General features: G+C 42.8%; 1 protein-coding gene across 1 annotated transcript in view; it reads right to left on the bottom strand.

The window, feature by feature from the left end:
• Positions 1–13,430: 13,430 nt before the first annotated feature.
• Positions 13,431–14,625, bottom strand: part of nr6a1a (nuclear receptor subfamily 6, group A, member 1a) — a 103,153-nt gene continuing 101,958 nt past the window's right edge. The window contains exons 10-11 of the mRNA XM_079515476.1: positions 14,357–14,509; positions 13,431–13,582 (exon numbers count right to left, since the gene is read on the bottom strand). Coding sequence (XP_079371602.1) covers positions 13,446–13,582; positions 14,357–14,509 — 290 coding nt within the window. The 3' untranslated portion in view covers positions 13,431–13,445. The remainder of the gene's footprint in view (positions 13,583–14,356; positions 14,510–14,625) is intronic.

The raw sequence follows: 14,625 nt of genomic DNA, 5'->3' as shown, positions 1-14,625 counted from the left end.
ATGCTTTTTGTTCTTGCTTAATGTAAGTCGCTCTGGATTAAGAGCGTCTGCTAAATGCCTAAATTGTAATTGTGTGTGTGTGTGACAAGCTTGTCAGTTGTCACTAAGCAGTGATTCCGTGCCTGCACTCCAGGGCCTTTGCTGAGACGAAAGGACGGATCGGACGGATCCACAAAGCCTGACTATACAGTTGGAGGCCATCGATATTGTCCTTTTCTTTTTGCTGAGGTTTGCGCAAAAGGACAGTTAACCCATTTTGGTCGGGAACCCCTTTTGGTGTTTTAAACATTGTTATAATTTAGCTATTGAAAAATAGCAGATCTACAAGCTCATAGCGCGCCACCGAGTGGCGCGCTACGAGCTTGTAGGTCTGCTATTTTTGAAAAATCGTGAAAATATTTATTTCAGAAAACTGGAGGATTTAGAAGGATTTTTAAAAATGTTGAGGTCAGGCCTAAATGGGTCAAATGATAAGGGACAATATCGGTGGCACCCAACTGTACCTCTCTTTTGGAACGAACCTTTGTGCAACGAACCGGGGCAATTTTAAAGCAGTCACCGAACGCAACGCAACGCAGGCAGTGGAGCCACCCTTCGTTGATTAAAAAGGGAACATTCCCTGACGGTGACGGAGACGCAACGCTGGCGCGTCCAGTGGAGCCCCGGCGTAAGACAACCTACCTACCTACAGCCCCGGGTGTGCCGAGTGCCCGCACTGACCGACCCTATACTCAGAAGTTGGGGTTGCACCCTTGGGCGGTCACGTCACAGAGCACACAGAGTGTGGCTTATTTACAAACGTCCAGTTAAACCATGGGTCAAGGTAAATGATGACACCTGTATGGCGATGTACTAAATGCTTGCCTTAGCTAGCTTAGCCTTTGCCCGCGGGGGAGCCCTCGAGACACCGCAGTGAGTGACGCACTCACACTCAGGCACTGAACAACCCCAACTTCTGAGTATGGGTGCATTTGATTATTATTTGTCTTTCTTACAGGATTAAAGTTAGATTTGGCTACCATTTGAATCCAGCTAAAACCTTGATTACATTAATCTTGAGATTTTCCATTTGATTGAATATTGCACTTTTACAAGGTAAGTGTATATGTTTGATTTGATGTGACAGTTGTTGTTTTTCATGCACAATGTGTGCTCTGCCCCAAGAACAGTTCCCATGCCAACAAGGGCACGGCTCGATCAATCCATCAACAAGGAAATTAATTGGAACCTGCAGCGGCAGCGGCTGGCACTCTATTGTGCCGAGTTATAAGCACACTCGGCACAGAGTGAGACAGGGACGCCACAGCGCACACACAGGACAGAGACAGCACAGCACAGGGCGCTAAACGCCAGAGAAACGTGGAGCAGCCAGATTATAGATCGACGTGCCGTTTCTCCACTGAGGCGGCAGACTGTGATTCTGTGAAAGAGAGGAAGCCAAACTAACTCAGCAGAGGGGCCAAGACAAGTCACAACTTGTCCCTCTTTCAAGATAAAAAAAAGTACCCCCTCTTTGACATTGAAGTTGACGTTGACTGTGCAGAGGAATCATTGCTTAGCCCACTATTCTAGTTATAGTTTTTATCTTTTTATAACGTTTCTGCCTACACATGCGTCACGTCAGTTGAAACCAGTGGGAAACCAGTGCAGAAGTCGTCAAAGGTCTAGGTTTTCGGTGAATCCTAGTTTGATGTAACAACGTGTAGGTTCCGTAATGCAATTCCAATGGTGCAGATGCGTTCTTTAGCCCTAAACAATAATGGCAGATTTGGCCACACCCAAAGAATTGTTGTCAGCTGCCACCTTTTGGAACAATTAATTCACTGTTTTGAACAATTCAATGGCCTGATTTTTTCTTTTTCTTTTAAGATTAGTGCATGCTTTCATATTATTTTTAATATGAAAGCATGCACTTAGTGATTTGGAAAACCCCCCGGTCCGCCCCGGTAACAACAAGATGTGCACATGCACACACTACAGTGGGGGGGACACGCGAGAGGCCAACAGCACGCACACCAAGGCCCGCCCCCGCTCGATCATGATTGGCGGAAGGCCCCTCTCTATCCTGATTGGATGAAGGCTGGGCCACCCAGCCAAAAACGAAACCTACGTTTTTTTTTAACCCCAGGGGTTAACTGGAGACAGGGAGGAACTCCTTATATGGTCAGCACACTCTATAGTAGGGTGGATTATCACAACAAAACAAAAAAAGAAGTGATATTTAAATTAAGTGAAATCACTGAATATACCTTTAATACTTTTATTAAGTTCTTCTTATTGTTTTGTGTGCAGTGATTGTGTTTTGGAAAGTATATTTCTTGACCCTTATTAAGGATCCCCTTGGTGGGAAAAAAGGACATTAAGGAAAAATAACTGTATGGACATTGCCTCTAGGACTGATACAGGATCATTTTATGTTTTAATCAGTTTTTTTTGGCAATAAAACTGTTTATTGCACCCTTGCTCTCTCGCTTTACTCTGCTCAACCTTGGTAGAAGAAACTGTTGAAACCAAAGTGGTTATTTGGAGTTCCTGCACCCTGTTAGTGGCTTAGTCAGCGCTAAATTATATTTTGCCAATTCCACCTCGCCACAATTGCTCAAGTTGAATTATTATTCCTTGTAGAACACTGCAATATGTTGACACGAATCAGTCTTCATACTATGTCTAGTATGAAGACAGTTTCCCTTCATATCTCGTAGATTTATAAGAATAAAATAAATAATGTATTCTTTGGATTCTTCTTTGATTATTTCATTAGTCCAAAGTAAACTGAGCGAGAAGGACTATAAAGAGAGGGACTGTTGATTCTGTTAACAGAATCTTCTTTCAGCAAGCAGCTTATGTTGCAGTCTATAGATTCAAGATCGAATTAGTTGCATCTGCAACTCATCCACATGATCTTGGCCCCTGATGATGTGCAACATCGTTTTCTCACGTCAAGAGTAGACAAGTGTATACAGGGGTATCTGTACACTTCTAAATAAGGACAAACCGGGGTTGAAACTAAAGTGCTTTAATAGCCTAACACAATTTGGCTACACAAGGGGTTTTATAATAATGACATATAAGTAACAACCCCCCCCCCCCCTCTCTCTCCAACCCACGCCTACCCCCCTCCTCTAGCTGTGTGACCTGTGGGATCCACAACCTTGAATGCGTCTGATTAGAGAATTTTGCAAAGGGGGGGGGGGGGGGGGGGGGTTTGGGGGCGGTTTGTGGAGAGGCAAGGGTCAGCGGGGAGAGGGGGGTGGGGGGGTGGGGGGGGGGGGTGGACGCGTGCTGGAACAGCCTGTCAAAAAGCCACTCGGTTTAGCCTTGAGGAGATAAGTGGTGCCTCCTGGACCTGTGGCGCGCTGCCGCCGCGCACGCATGGGGTCACGCTGCTGATGCAATGAGCTGCCCCGCTGCATGGCCGCCATCAGTCAACAGGCTATAGCCGGCCCAGATAAAACCTGGGCTGTGTGTGTGTGTGCGCCGCTCGTGGCTGGACGGACGGCGGGGAGGCGAGAGGGGAATTAAACCAGAATATTCATTTAGTGTCCGTGTATTTAGCCCTATAGTGTGCGTGCGTGCGTGCGTGCGTGCGTGCGTGCGTGCGTGCGTGCGTGCGTGCGTGCGTGCGTGCATATACTTTTGGCACATTTATGGAAGTATCTGTGGTGGTTTTCTGCTAGTTTGTATAAACAGGTTTTTTTTTGTATACAGGTACAATAAATTGATGCTTGATGTACTCTATGACACACATTTATTGTACAATATAATGAGTACATCATGTCATTAGTTGCATTTATAACATTTGTGTTCAGTTCTTTCAAAGGTTTTGAATCTTGTGGAAGCAGGGCATTAGAGCATTTGACAATTTAGGAGAAAACATATAAGACCTTAAAATGGATGCATGTTTTCTGCTAGTTTGAATGTGTCAGAAATGACACATTTAAAGAAATCCAGAGTTTGTTCTCTTCAGAGTGTGTGTGTGTTCACTAGCCGTGTCCCCTTCAAAGTGTGCACGCACATGTGCTGTGAGTGAGCTCTTGATTAGGAAAATAAGCAGCAAGCAATAACAGTTTCAGACACTTCTCAATAAGATGGATTACAACAACGTCCTGTCTGGAATATTATGAGTGTCAAACATGGGGAAAACATGGATTTACTTAAACGGCCTATTCATTTCAATATTCATAAAAACAGCCTCCGCAGAAGTAGCCTATGCCAGTGTTGCTGTCTGGTGGGTATGGCCTACAGTTTAACAGTGTCACAATTTTGGGTTGGGTGGATTCACGGTAACATGTCAAGCTAAACTGACAGCAAAGACAGTCATTTGTCGAAACCCATTTCTATTCTTTCACTAAGTGTCAGAGTCTGCAAAGCCAAGCATTCAAAAACGGTAGCCTTGAGTCTGGACTAACAGTGAAAACCATCTTATTGCTCTGAAAAGGCCTTTGAAAACAGCCCTTTTTCCCCCCCCTAGGAGATTTTGTGATGGTTCTCTGCTTATCTCACTTGGTCCCGATCTGTTCCATTTATTTGAATCCATTTAGGCCTGACGTCGAAATAAAAAAAAAGTCTTCTGAAAAAAAATATATTCAAAGAGTTGTGCCGCATTTATACGATTTTTCAAAAATAGCAGACCTACAAGCTCGTAGCGCGCCACTCGGTGGCACGCTATGAGCTTGTAGATCTGCTATTTTTCAATAGCTAAAGTATAACATAATGATTAGTTAAAACACCAAAAGGGGTTCCCGTCCAGAATGGGTTAATAGGCTACATAAAGCTGCTTTCTCTCAGTTCACTACAGAATAAGAAAACAAAAGTGTAAACCTAAAAATGGACATGTGAAAGGGCCCAACTATTCTGCCCTACAAAGCCAAAGTGCAGTAACTACGAAAAAAAGAAGATGCTGATAAATGGGCTTAGAAGTGTTTTAACTGGTCAGCCAAATGAGATATACAAGCTCTTGTATATCTGCTATTTTTGAAAAATCACGAAAGTGTGAGAAATGATACGTAGCTTGCGGAGTTAGTTCAGTCAGATATACTTGAGCGGGTTCATGCTGTGCTCAAGGGACATAAATGTACTCGAGGGGTTAATACGCTGCATTACTACGTGGGTGTATAGTATACAGTGTTTGTAAGACCCACACGTCATACGCTGACTGTGGCAGTGAGCTGACCAATTGGGCGGGGTATTTAAGCTCACCTAGACAGCATACACTGACACCACGGCGCGTAATCAGCGCCTCAAACTGTGACTCCGCCCACCCCCGGGGGAAGTTGTGATTTGCGCTCGTTCACTGCAATGCAATTTGCGGCATTTTCAAAACAACATTGAGCAGAGTAGCGATTATCAAACGTATTTGCAATGCCATACGTTGAAAGATCTGTTGCCCGTGGACAAGGCACGCTACCTCCGCAAGTTAGATAGCATCGGCATAGATGTTTGTCCGTATGTGATTAAGGATTGGACCAAGTTGCATTGGCAGCCATAGAAAATTCTTACCCCAGGCTAAAAAAAACGGATGTGACGTTTTTGGGCGTTCCTGTCTAGCGTGGTGTCAGTGTATGCTTCTTCCTGTCTTCCTTCTGCATATGGTTCCTGGTTGTTGTCATGTGATGTTTGCTCCCACCGCCACCCCAGCACCACCGGTGGGCTCTGTTATTTCTGTTATTTCTGTTCCCCAAGATGAAATATTTCATGCACATGTACTGTATATTCATTCTATAATAAATATTGCTTATATCTACTCGTGAGTTATCTGACTGAACTACTGATTTGGAAGGCATGCGTAGAATCCGCCCCAGGTCTTCGTAATGGGTTAAAATTGCCTAATGGGTGGACAGTGGACGGAGGACAGTGGATGTCACAACATGTGGACAACCTGCTCCGACCCGTACCAAACTTGGCACAAACACTGTTCAGGGGTCGGCCATCAGAATAGCCAGACCAAGGGTACCTTGAGCCAGGCAAATGTAGCCTGACAGCCTGTCGCGGGTTTGAATCCTGATCCCAACGGGCACACAGTTGGTCTAATTAGCACCAAAAAGTTTAACACTTCAAGTAGCCATAACTCGGTAACCATTGCTCTCTGACCAGGACAAATAGGACTGGATTTGAAGGCCGCATATGGCCTGTAAATCTTGTAATAATAAATTATCTCAGTACTGTCAAAACCTTTATAGGCTATACCGCAACCCCAACATACTAACAATATTTGCATTCATGAAATGTTGCAGCATTCTTTTCCCCCCTGCAAAGTATGCAAATCTTTACACAGCCAAGGCTGATGACCCAGTGACTAGAAGCTGGTTAGTGATAGTGACAATGGGATGATACTACAGTTGGGTGCCACCGATATTGTCCCTTATCATTTGACCCATTTAGGCCTGACCTCAAAATTTAAAAAAATCCTTCTAAATCCTCCAGTTTTCTGAAATAAATATTTTCACGATTTTTCAAAAATAGCAGACCTACAAGCTCGTAGCGCGCCACTCGGTGGCGCGCTATGAGCTTGTAGATCTGCTATTTTTCAATAGCTAAATTATAACATAATGTTTAAAACACCAAAAGGGGTTCCCGCCCAAAATGGGTTAACTGTCCTTTTGCGCAGATCACGCAAACCTCAGCAAAAAGAAAAGGACAATATCGATGGCCTCCAACTGTATGCAAATCTTTACACAGCCAAGGCTGATGACCCAGTGACTAGAAGCTGGTTAGTGATAGTGACAATGGGATGATACTATATACAGCCATATATGTGATCTGTGCAACAAAAAAAAATTAAACAAATATTTATTGTTGATCATTCTAATCTACACTACGCTTAGATTAGTTTTTCCTGAATGCAACTGTTAAGGAATCTGTTTAGCTAACATGTTTAGATACCATGCTAGGCCTCATGTTTACCCATACCCGGTATATCCTATAGCACAACAATGTCAACATGGTCTTTGCGTTCTTCTCATGTGACTATTTACCCTGTTGTTTGTTGACTAGGACTCATGCTTACTCTGCTAACATTTCACATTTCTAAGTCACACTTGATAAAAGCATCTGCTAAATGCCAAAATTCTAGATTCCAGCTCATCGTGTTGACGTATTTAGACAACGTGTTCGCGACTGCGCGCGCGCGTGTGTGTGTGTGTGTGTTAGGCAAAACAGTGTCTTGTTTTCGTGTGCATCTGAATGATGCGCATTCTCGTTAGGCAAAAACACATTAAGCTGAGCCCGGGCGAGTGCCTGGGTCAGGGACAGGCAGATTAGACGTCCAAATTGTGCTGAGAACCTCCAAAAAAGATACTAATCTCTCTGACCCTTTTGCGTATCTCTAGATAAGCCCAATGCAGTCATGAAAAATGATCCAAATGTAATGTTTCTAGGCAAAGAGTAATAACGCCGTCTGGCGTTTTGTTTTATCATGCAATGTTGGTGTCATGGATGGTTGATTGGGATGGCTGGCTTGGAAGTATGGGTGCATCGATATGGAAATGCTTGGCCGATACCGATATGACCGTTACATCCCTACTTGGAAGTATTAACCCATTTTGACCTGGGAACGATTCTACAAATGCCTTCTAAATCCTGACAGATTTCAGAATGTTTCCATGTCAGTCGTCCTCAAACAGTTTCATGTCAAGGACCCCCAAAAATATATGAAATTGGCCGCCGACCCCCATCTGAAAATATGTTATTCCAGGGACCCCTCAGAAGCAAAGATTTGAGTTAAAAATGTTCGCTCTGAAAGAATATATATTTAAAGACTTGCGCCGCATTTTCAAAAATAGCAGACCTATACAATAAGCTCATAGCGTGGCACTCGGTGCCGCGCTATGAGCTTGTAGATCTGCTATTTTTCAATAGCTAAAGCATGACATAATGCTTAAACACCAAAAGGGGTTACCACCCAGAATGGGTTTAGCACCATACCAGTGTTCATGATCAACCACATAGCTTACATAAACCAGTGGTTCTCCAATTTTTATTTCACAAATAGAACTAAAATGTAAACATCCAATTGGTTCCATTTGACATTCGCTGAATTAAAGACCTGCAGTAAGGGTCCATTTGGAACCCCTTCAAGGAGCCCCGGACCCCACTCTGAGAACTACTGACTTAAAACATACGTTTCCAACAATGGCTTATTCATGAGACGTTTGCATTTTGACTATTGTGTATCTGACATTTTGTCAATGTCAGCTGTAACGTAATGCTGCATTGTTAAGAGCCCTCTACAAGCGAAAAATGTGAGTTTGAAATGCAGCACTTGTTGTAAGGCTTGGTGTGTTGCTATGTGACACCATCGTTGTATAGAAAATGTGACAATGTTCAGAACAGACAACAGGACAACTGTGATGCAGTTGCATAACGTTCACATTTATTTGGTTTCAAGTCCTAACACATTCTAAACATGCTTTTACCACATAATGTATCCCATTCTTCACAGGTAGTTAAGTAACAAGAGCAGAGTGATTTTTTCTTTCTTTCATTATATATTTTTTTGTTTGAGAAAAATATGATATAGGCTAAAAGAAGCATCATTCAATCTGAAGATGACAATGCGTGGTATTATTATAGCCTATTTCTTCCCTGAGATATGATTCTTTCTGCTCTTCTACTTCCCCTTGACTCTTCTCATCTTGTGCTCCCGACCATCTCTGGGCTCTTTCTTGTCTATGTGTGTCGCAGAGCTGCCATAACACTGCAGTGGATCTAAAGAACAACCTCTTCTGGTACTCCAACGTGAACCTTCGTCCTGAAACACTTCCCGGCGCACTCCGCGTGTCGCGAGAACATTTACAACGTTTCGACGGGTTACTTTTACATGTATATAGACTGGCGGTGATTTAACTAAAGGCCTATTCATACTCCAATTTTTAGGCGGTGAGGTGACCACCGAAAAGAAACTACAACATGACGTCCCGCCGCCCGCGGTTTTTACTAGACACCGTTTCGGTGGTCGCCTTATCACCTAAAACTACGAGTATGAATAGGCCTTTAAAGCCCCTCTACCCACAGAAGAACACGCTGGGAAGTGTCATGTCAGATTCTCACACCCACCTCCGCACAATATAACAGGATTCACGATGAAGTTAAAACCACTTAAAGCCTTGACCCGAGTTGGGCTCTGTACCTGTCCCACCCTCCATCTGTTCTACACCAAATCGTTTGGGCCGAAAATAGTCGATCTACGCGAGATTGCAGAAGATCGGCTATTCTCTGAAATGTTGGCCACATAATAATAATTCTAGGGTTCAAGTGGATCAAAGTTGGTCTTTACATCGTGCAGCATGTTGTGTGTGTGTGTGTGTGTGTGTGTGTGTGTGTGTGTGTGTGTGGTGGAGAGCCACGGAGGTGTCGGAGACACAAGATGACAGAGCAAATTAAGCATGTAAACATGAGAAAATGGCAGTTTGACCAGAATTACATTCTTGAACTATAATATTCAATCACAAGCAGCATTAACAACAATGTCAAATATGATAAGCCCCTCCCCCCCATCTTAACACTTCTCAAGTTGATTGTTTACATCATCTTAAAATGTTTATCAGTGAAACAATAACCAAGGATCACAATAAAAACAGGCATATTATCATGAAGTGAATATAGTGTACACACAGCAAATACTGACTCACAAGATAATAATAAGTATTCATATAAATGTCAACACAGGTGAACACAAACCACTTGTTAAAACTTTGCAGAGGGTGACTCGCGTGACTGAATTGTCATTGACATTTTTGCATTGTCTTTGTGATAACAGGGCAGAGTGAAAACAACACAGTAAGACGTTAAAATCACGTTAAAAGAAGCAAAAAGGAGGAAGAAGAAAAATGAACAATATCATACTAGTGACAACGAGGGGTTAATTAGCTGTGATTAAACGGAAAAAAGCTTACATTGGCATGTATAATGGCATGTTAGAGAGAGGGTAGCATGGTAGCATGGTAGCATGGTAGCATGATAGCAGGGTAGCATGGTAGCATGGTAGCATGGTAGCAAGGGAAAGTGAGGCAACAAGTCCATGCAAAATAGAAGCAGAAGAAAAGTTGAATTCAGCGCTTGCATTACATTTGAGAGAGGTCACTGAGTGAAGTAAGAGACACGACATAACAGAACATTGGTGCAATGAAACCAATAAATAATATTACCCAAAAAAAAAGAACTCTACTCGAAAGTAAGCAACTTGATGAAAAAAAAAAAAGAGGTAGTTTCAGTATAGAAATTGCAAATGACATATCCATGGTCTGTAATAACACAATCTAGAAAATAAAAAAAAGAAAAATATTTTTTTTTTTTACTCCAACACACAGATTGTATATTAAAATATGGTGCATATTTTAATACACACATACATAAAGTAATAGCAACGTGGTACAATAGGAAGCCTGAGTGAAAGGAAGTAAGGTAGAGGTAGTGAAATGATATTTACGGACAACAACGCAGACCCTGAACGGCGTACCTTTCTGCCGAGGGTCCCTTACACAGAAGCCCAATTCACATTTGGTCGTATGAATGAACAGGACCGCCTGCCGAAGAATCAGTTATTTTCAGCGCAGGTTATAATTTGCAGGTTATAACGTCGAACGCGGTCCATTTCATAAAGTGGAATTCTTAGCCCAAGGCTCTCAAACATGTCCCCTAAGAAGTACTGAATCCCTGAGATTAGGGTGTCATGTTCTCCGAGCCCAGGGCGTTGAAACCCGTTGCACGATGAATGCACATTCGGGGGGGATATAAACAGAGAAGGGCCACAATCCCCCCAGCCTGTGGCAGTGAGTGAGGCTACGGTGTGTAAGAGAGAAGGGTACTTCTACTGCACTAGATTAGAACACAAAACGTCTCCAAACAATTCATAACTGAAATGGTTCACATATTTGAGTGGAACAAAAAAAAACAAAAAAACGGCCTTCCTCAAAATGGTCCAAATTCCAAACAAAGACCTGCAGTAACACGTTTTCTTTCACATTAAACACGACGTAACGAGGACAATTAATCCAGAAACACTTTCAATATACAGCTTGGACTTTGGACAAGGGAATGAGTTATTAGAGTTGTGTTCCAAAAAAAACCTAACAAAACATTTACATTTTTCAAGAATTCAAAGTATAACAAATGATAGGGGTCATCTTCACTCAAAAAACAAAAAAAGAAAACTATGAATACATGAAAAAAAACAAAAACAAAAAAAAAACATTCACAATAACTACAAGGTATAACATGAAAAAGTATTTAAAAAAAATGATACAGAGGCTAACTGAAATGTTTGGATACGGTTGGTGTGGTTAAGGCTGGCATACAGAGAGGTAGATAGATGTAAAGCACATCATCAATGAAATCCTAAGATGTCTAGGTCTCTTATCAGTCTTTGAAATGCCATCAGACAAGTTCGCCGTGCAGTGCACGTCTCACCTTCAAACCCACTCTCCACTTTTCACTGATAAGAGAGAAATACCTTGAGAGATTTAGAGTGGGAGAAAAAAAATAAAAAATAAAAAATAAACACTTTTTTCTACAAAAAAAAGGACCTACAATGTCCCGAATCCTAACTCTACTAATACTACAAGTACATCAGCGATGATCACCGTGTACATAACACTCACTTTACCCTGTTTAGTTTCCAGGTCTGCAGAGGGACCCGAGAGAGAGGAGCACACTGGGTGGGCAAGTGGGACGCTTTCCCAAGGTTCAAGGTTCAAGGCCTCCAAAAACCTCACCGCAAGTGTGCAAAAAAAAAAAGAGAGAGTCGTTGCAAGGACTGCATTTTGTCTGCATTTTTAAATGTTTGCACACACAACGTATGAAACGGCTAAAACTTGAGGAATCGAGAAAAGACACTTCAAGTGGTTTGAAATTGTTACCTCATGCTTCAAAAATAAAGACCATTTTCTATGGCATTTTTTTTAAACAATGTGCATATCTGTCACAGACTGTGTGCAGGCCAGAGGTCACCCAAACCCTCCAAACCAAGCCCAGATTGAGACACGCCCCAAATGGATCAAACTAAATCTATCTCAATTCGCCAGTACATATATTCCAAACATCCAACAATCGTAGCCCAAAATGTAGGCTATACGGTACAAACAAGAGTTTGGAACTTTTGTACTATAATATCAATGAGCCTGCAGAATTTTTCTCTTTCCAGCCTGACTGTGCAGATCACAGACCCAGTGAGCATGTGCTGAGGCTCGTTTCTGGTTCAGATCGCAGACCCAGTGAGCATGTGCTGAGGCTCGGTTCTGGGCCTGGGGGGGTAGCAGGTGGGCAGGTCTCAGAGCTAGCGTGAGGGCCCTTGGGACAGATCCAGACTGTCTGGGGGAGACATGTTGTATGTATCTCAGAGAGAAGCATTTGGGATGAGATCCAGCAACAAACTTTGTCTGTCCAGCGGAGAGTCTCCCCTCCGACACAGATTGATTCATTTCTTATTCTGATCCTTCATTGATAAGAAATAGTTTTTTTTTTCTTTTTCTTTAATATATTTTCTGTTGAGCTATCAGCTCCCTACCCATCATTGGGTGTTTGAAAAAAGCTTTTGCATAACACGTTGGTCAAAAAACAATAAATCTAACAGCGAACCTAGCTATCCTCCCATTCCCCTGCGATAAAGCCTTTGATCCACAGTCTTTGATTGTAAAAATACCCGTATGCTCCTTATTTCAATGAAGATCCCACAAATCCACCTACTGTCACCTCACTTAGCCATGGAATGTTAATTTGACAAAGACCACCTCCTACAAGCGGGATGTCTGAGATTCCACGTCGATAGAGTGGCAGAACTCTATTTCATTTTGTAATTGCAAACTGCAGTTACAAAGAAAAAAAGGGGAGAAAAAAAAAACACTGTTTTTTTTTTTTTTTTTTAATCTTTGGTTTATGCAGCTCCTTTGAGCGTTCCGTATCTGATTGAGGCGCCACGGCACCCAGAAAGGATTTGGTTTTAGACTCTGGGCAGCTCTTCATCTCAAAACAGCAAGAAGAAAAAAAGGTACCTGAAATTAGCAACAACATCTTCCTGAGGTAGTCTCAAAACACTGGTCAACACGTGTCTATCAGTATCCGCCCCCCGTCCGATTCAAATAAAAGCTCTTTAAAGTCTAGCTCTAACAATGGCAACACCGACACATTGAGCAAATCGGATACACACTTGTAAACTCCAACGACCAACGCATCTATGTGCATTTCGTTCGTTTGTACAGAAGCATGTGCACAGTGTAAATCAGCATACATTCAGCTCTGTCGTGTAATAAATATATAAAGAAAAAAGTTACAAAAAAAAAAAAAAAAACTAGCTGCTTGTCACATTCACACGAAGGGAGACCAGTCTCTTGGTTGGCCCCCCTCAGTGGCCCCAGGCCAGGAGGAGTCCTGGTGCCCCCCCCCCCCCCCCCCCCTCAGTCACCCCGGGGGGGCCAGGAGGAGTCCTGGTAGCTCGGACGGGGGGCGGGCCTCTAGTTTCCGGCAGACGTTCCCGTGGGGACGCAGGGCGACGGGCCGGACCTGTAGCTGTTCAGGCTGGATTTGCTGGAGTGCAAGACTGCTTTGAACAGGAGGGGGAGCTGTTCTAGTGGAACGCTGACCAGCTTCCCTGAAAATACACATGCATGCCAACGTCAATATGAATGCATCTTTTATCCTACAACCCAAATCCTACAACACAATAGGTCATGGCCATTACCTGTATAAACAATGAACCAGCAAACTAGTGGGTGTCTGTATGCCACATGGAATATACCGGTATATAAAAGAAAAAAGATTGTGCACTTGGCGACATGTTTTTGTAATAATATAATGTTATATTATGTAATAATAATAATAATGAAATGCCTCCCAGCTAGAATATAAAGTAGCATCACTTAACCCATTTTGGGCGGGAACCCCTTTTGGTGTTTTAAACATTATAATTTAGCTATTTTTGAAAAATCGTGAAAATATTTATTTCAGAAAACTGGAGGATTTAGAAGACTTTTTTTTTTAAATGTCGAGGTCACGCCTAAATGGGTTAAATTGTGTGTGTGTGTGTGTGTGTGTGTGTGTGTGTGTGTGTGAGTGTGTGTGTGTGAGAGAGAGAGAGAGAGCGAGAGAGAGAGAGCGAGAGAGAGAGAGCGAGAGAGAGAGAGAGAGAGAGAGAGAGAGAGAGAGAAAGAACATGATATGAATAGTGTTTGTGATCAGAATTGCATTGCTACGTTTCTCTATGCAATTTGACGAGTCACATATTAGTCAAATCAGTCGAGTCACTTGCGACGCATTGCGCCGGCATGCACTGACCCCCTCAACGTGGCAATTCAGACCACTGCGACGGCGTCACTCTGATGTGGACTGAGCTTCAGACGGCAACAAACTAGCAGAGAAATCTTACCGGCAATGCAGCGGATCTCTGGCAGACACATCATGATCTCAGGGAAGCGTTTGGGTTGGTGCGGATACTTAAACTCGGTGTAGTCCTGGCACACATACCAGTACCGCTTGTTCAGCTGCTCAAGCTGGGAGACATTGGTCAATCCCCGGATATCTGCAGAGGGTAGAAATGTTGCATGTACAGTATGAATACACATGACAAGTAAGACGCGCGAACGCGGGAAGCGAACGCAGCTCGTAAATTGCAAAATCAACAATTAGAATAAATTA

This window comes from Electrona antarctica (assembly GCF_951216825.1).
Source record: "Electrona antarctica genome assembly, chromosome: 12".
NCBI lineage: Eukaryota > Metazoa > Chordata > Actinopteri > Myctophiformes > Myctophidae > Electrona > Electrona antarctica.
Note: the sequence above shows the minus strand (reverse complement) of the source record. Positions and strands in the feature narration are given on the sequence as shown.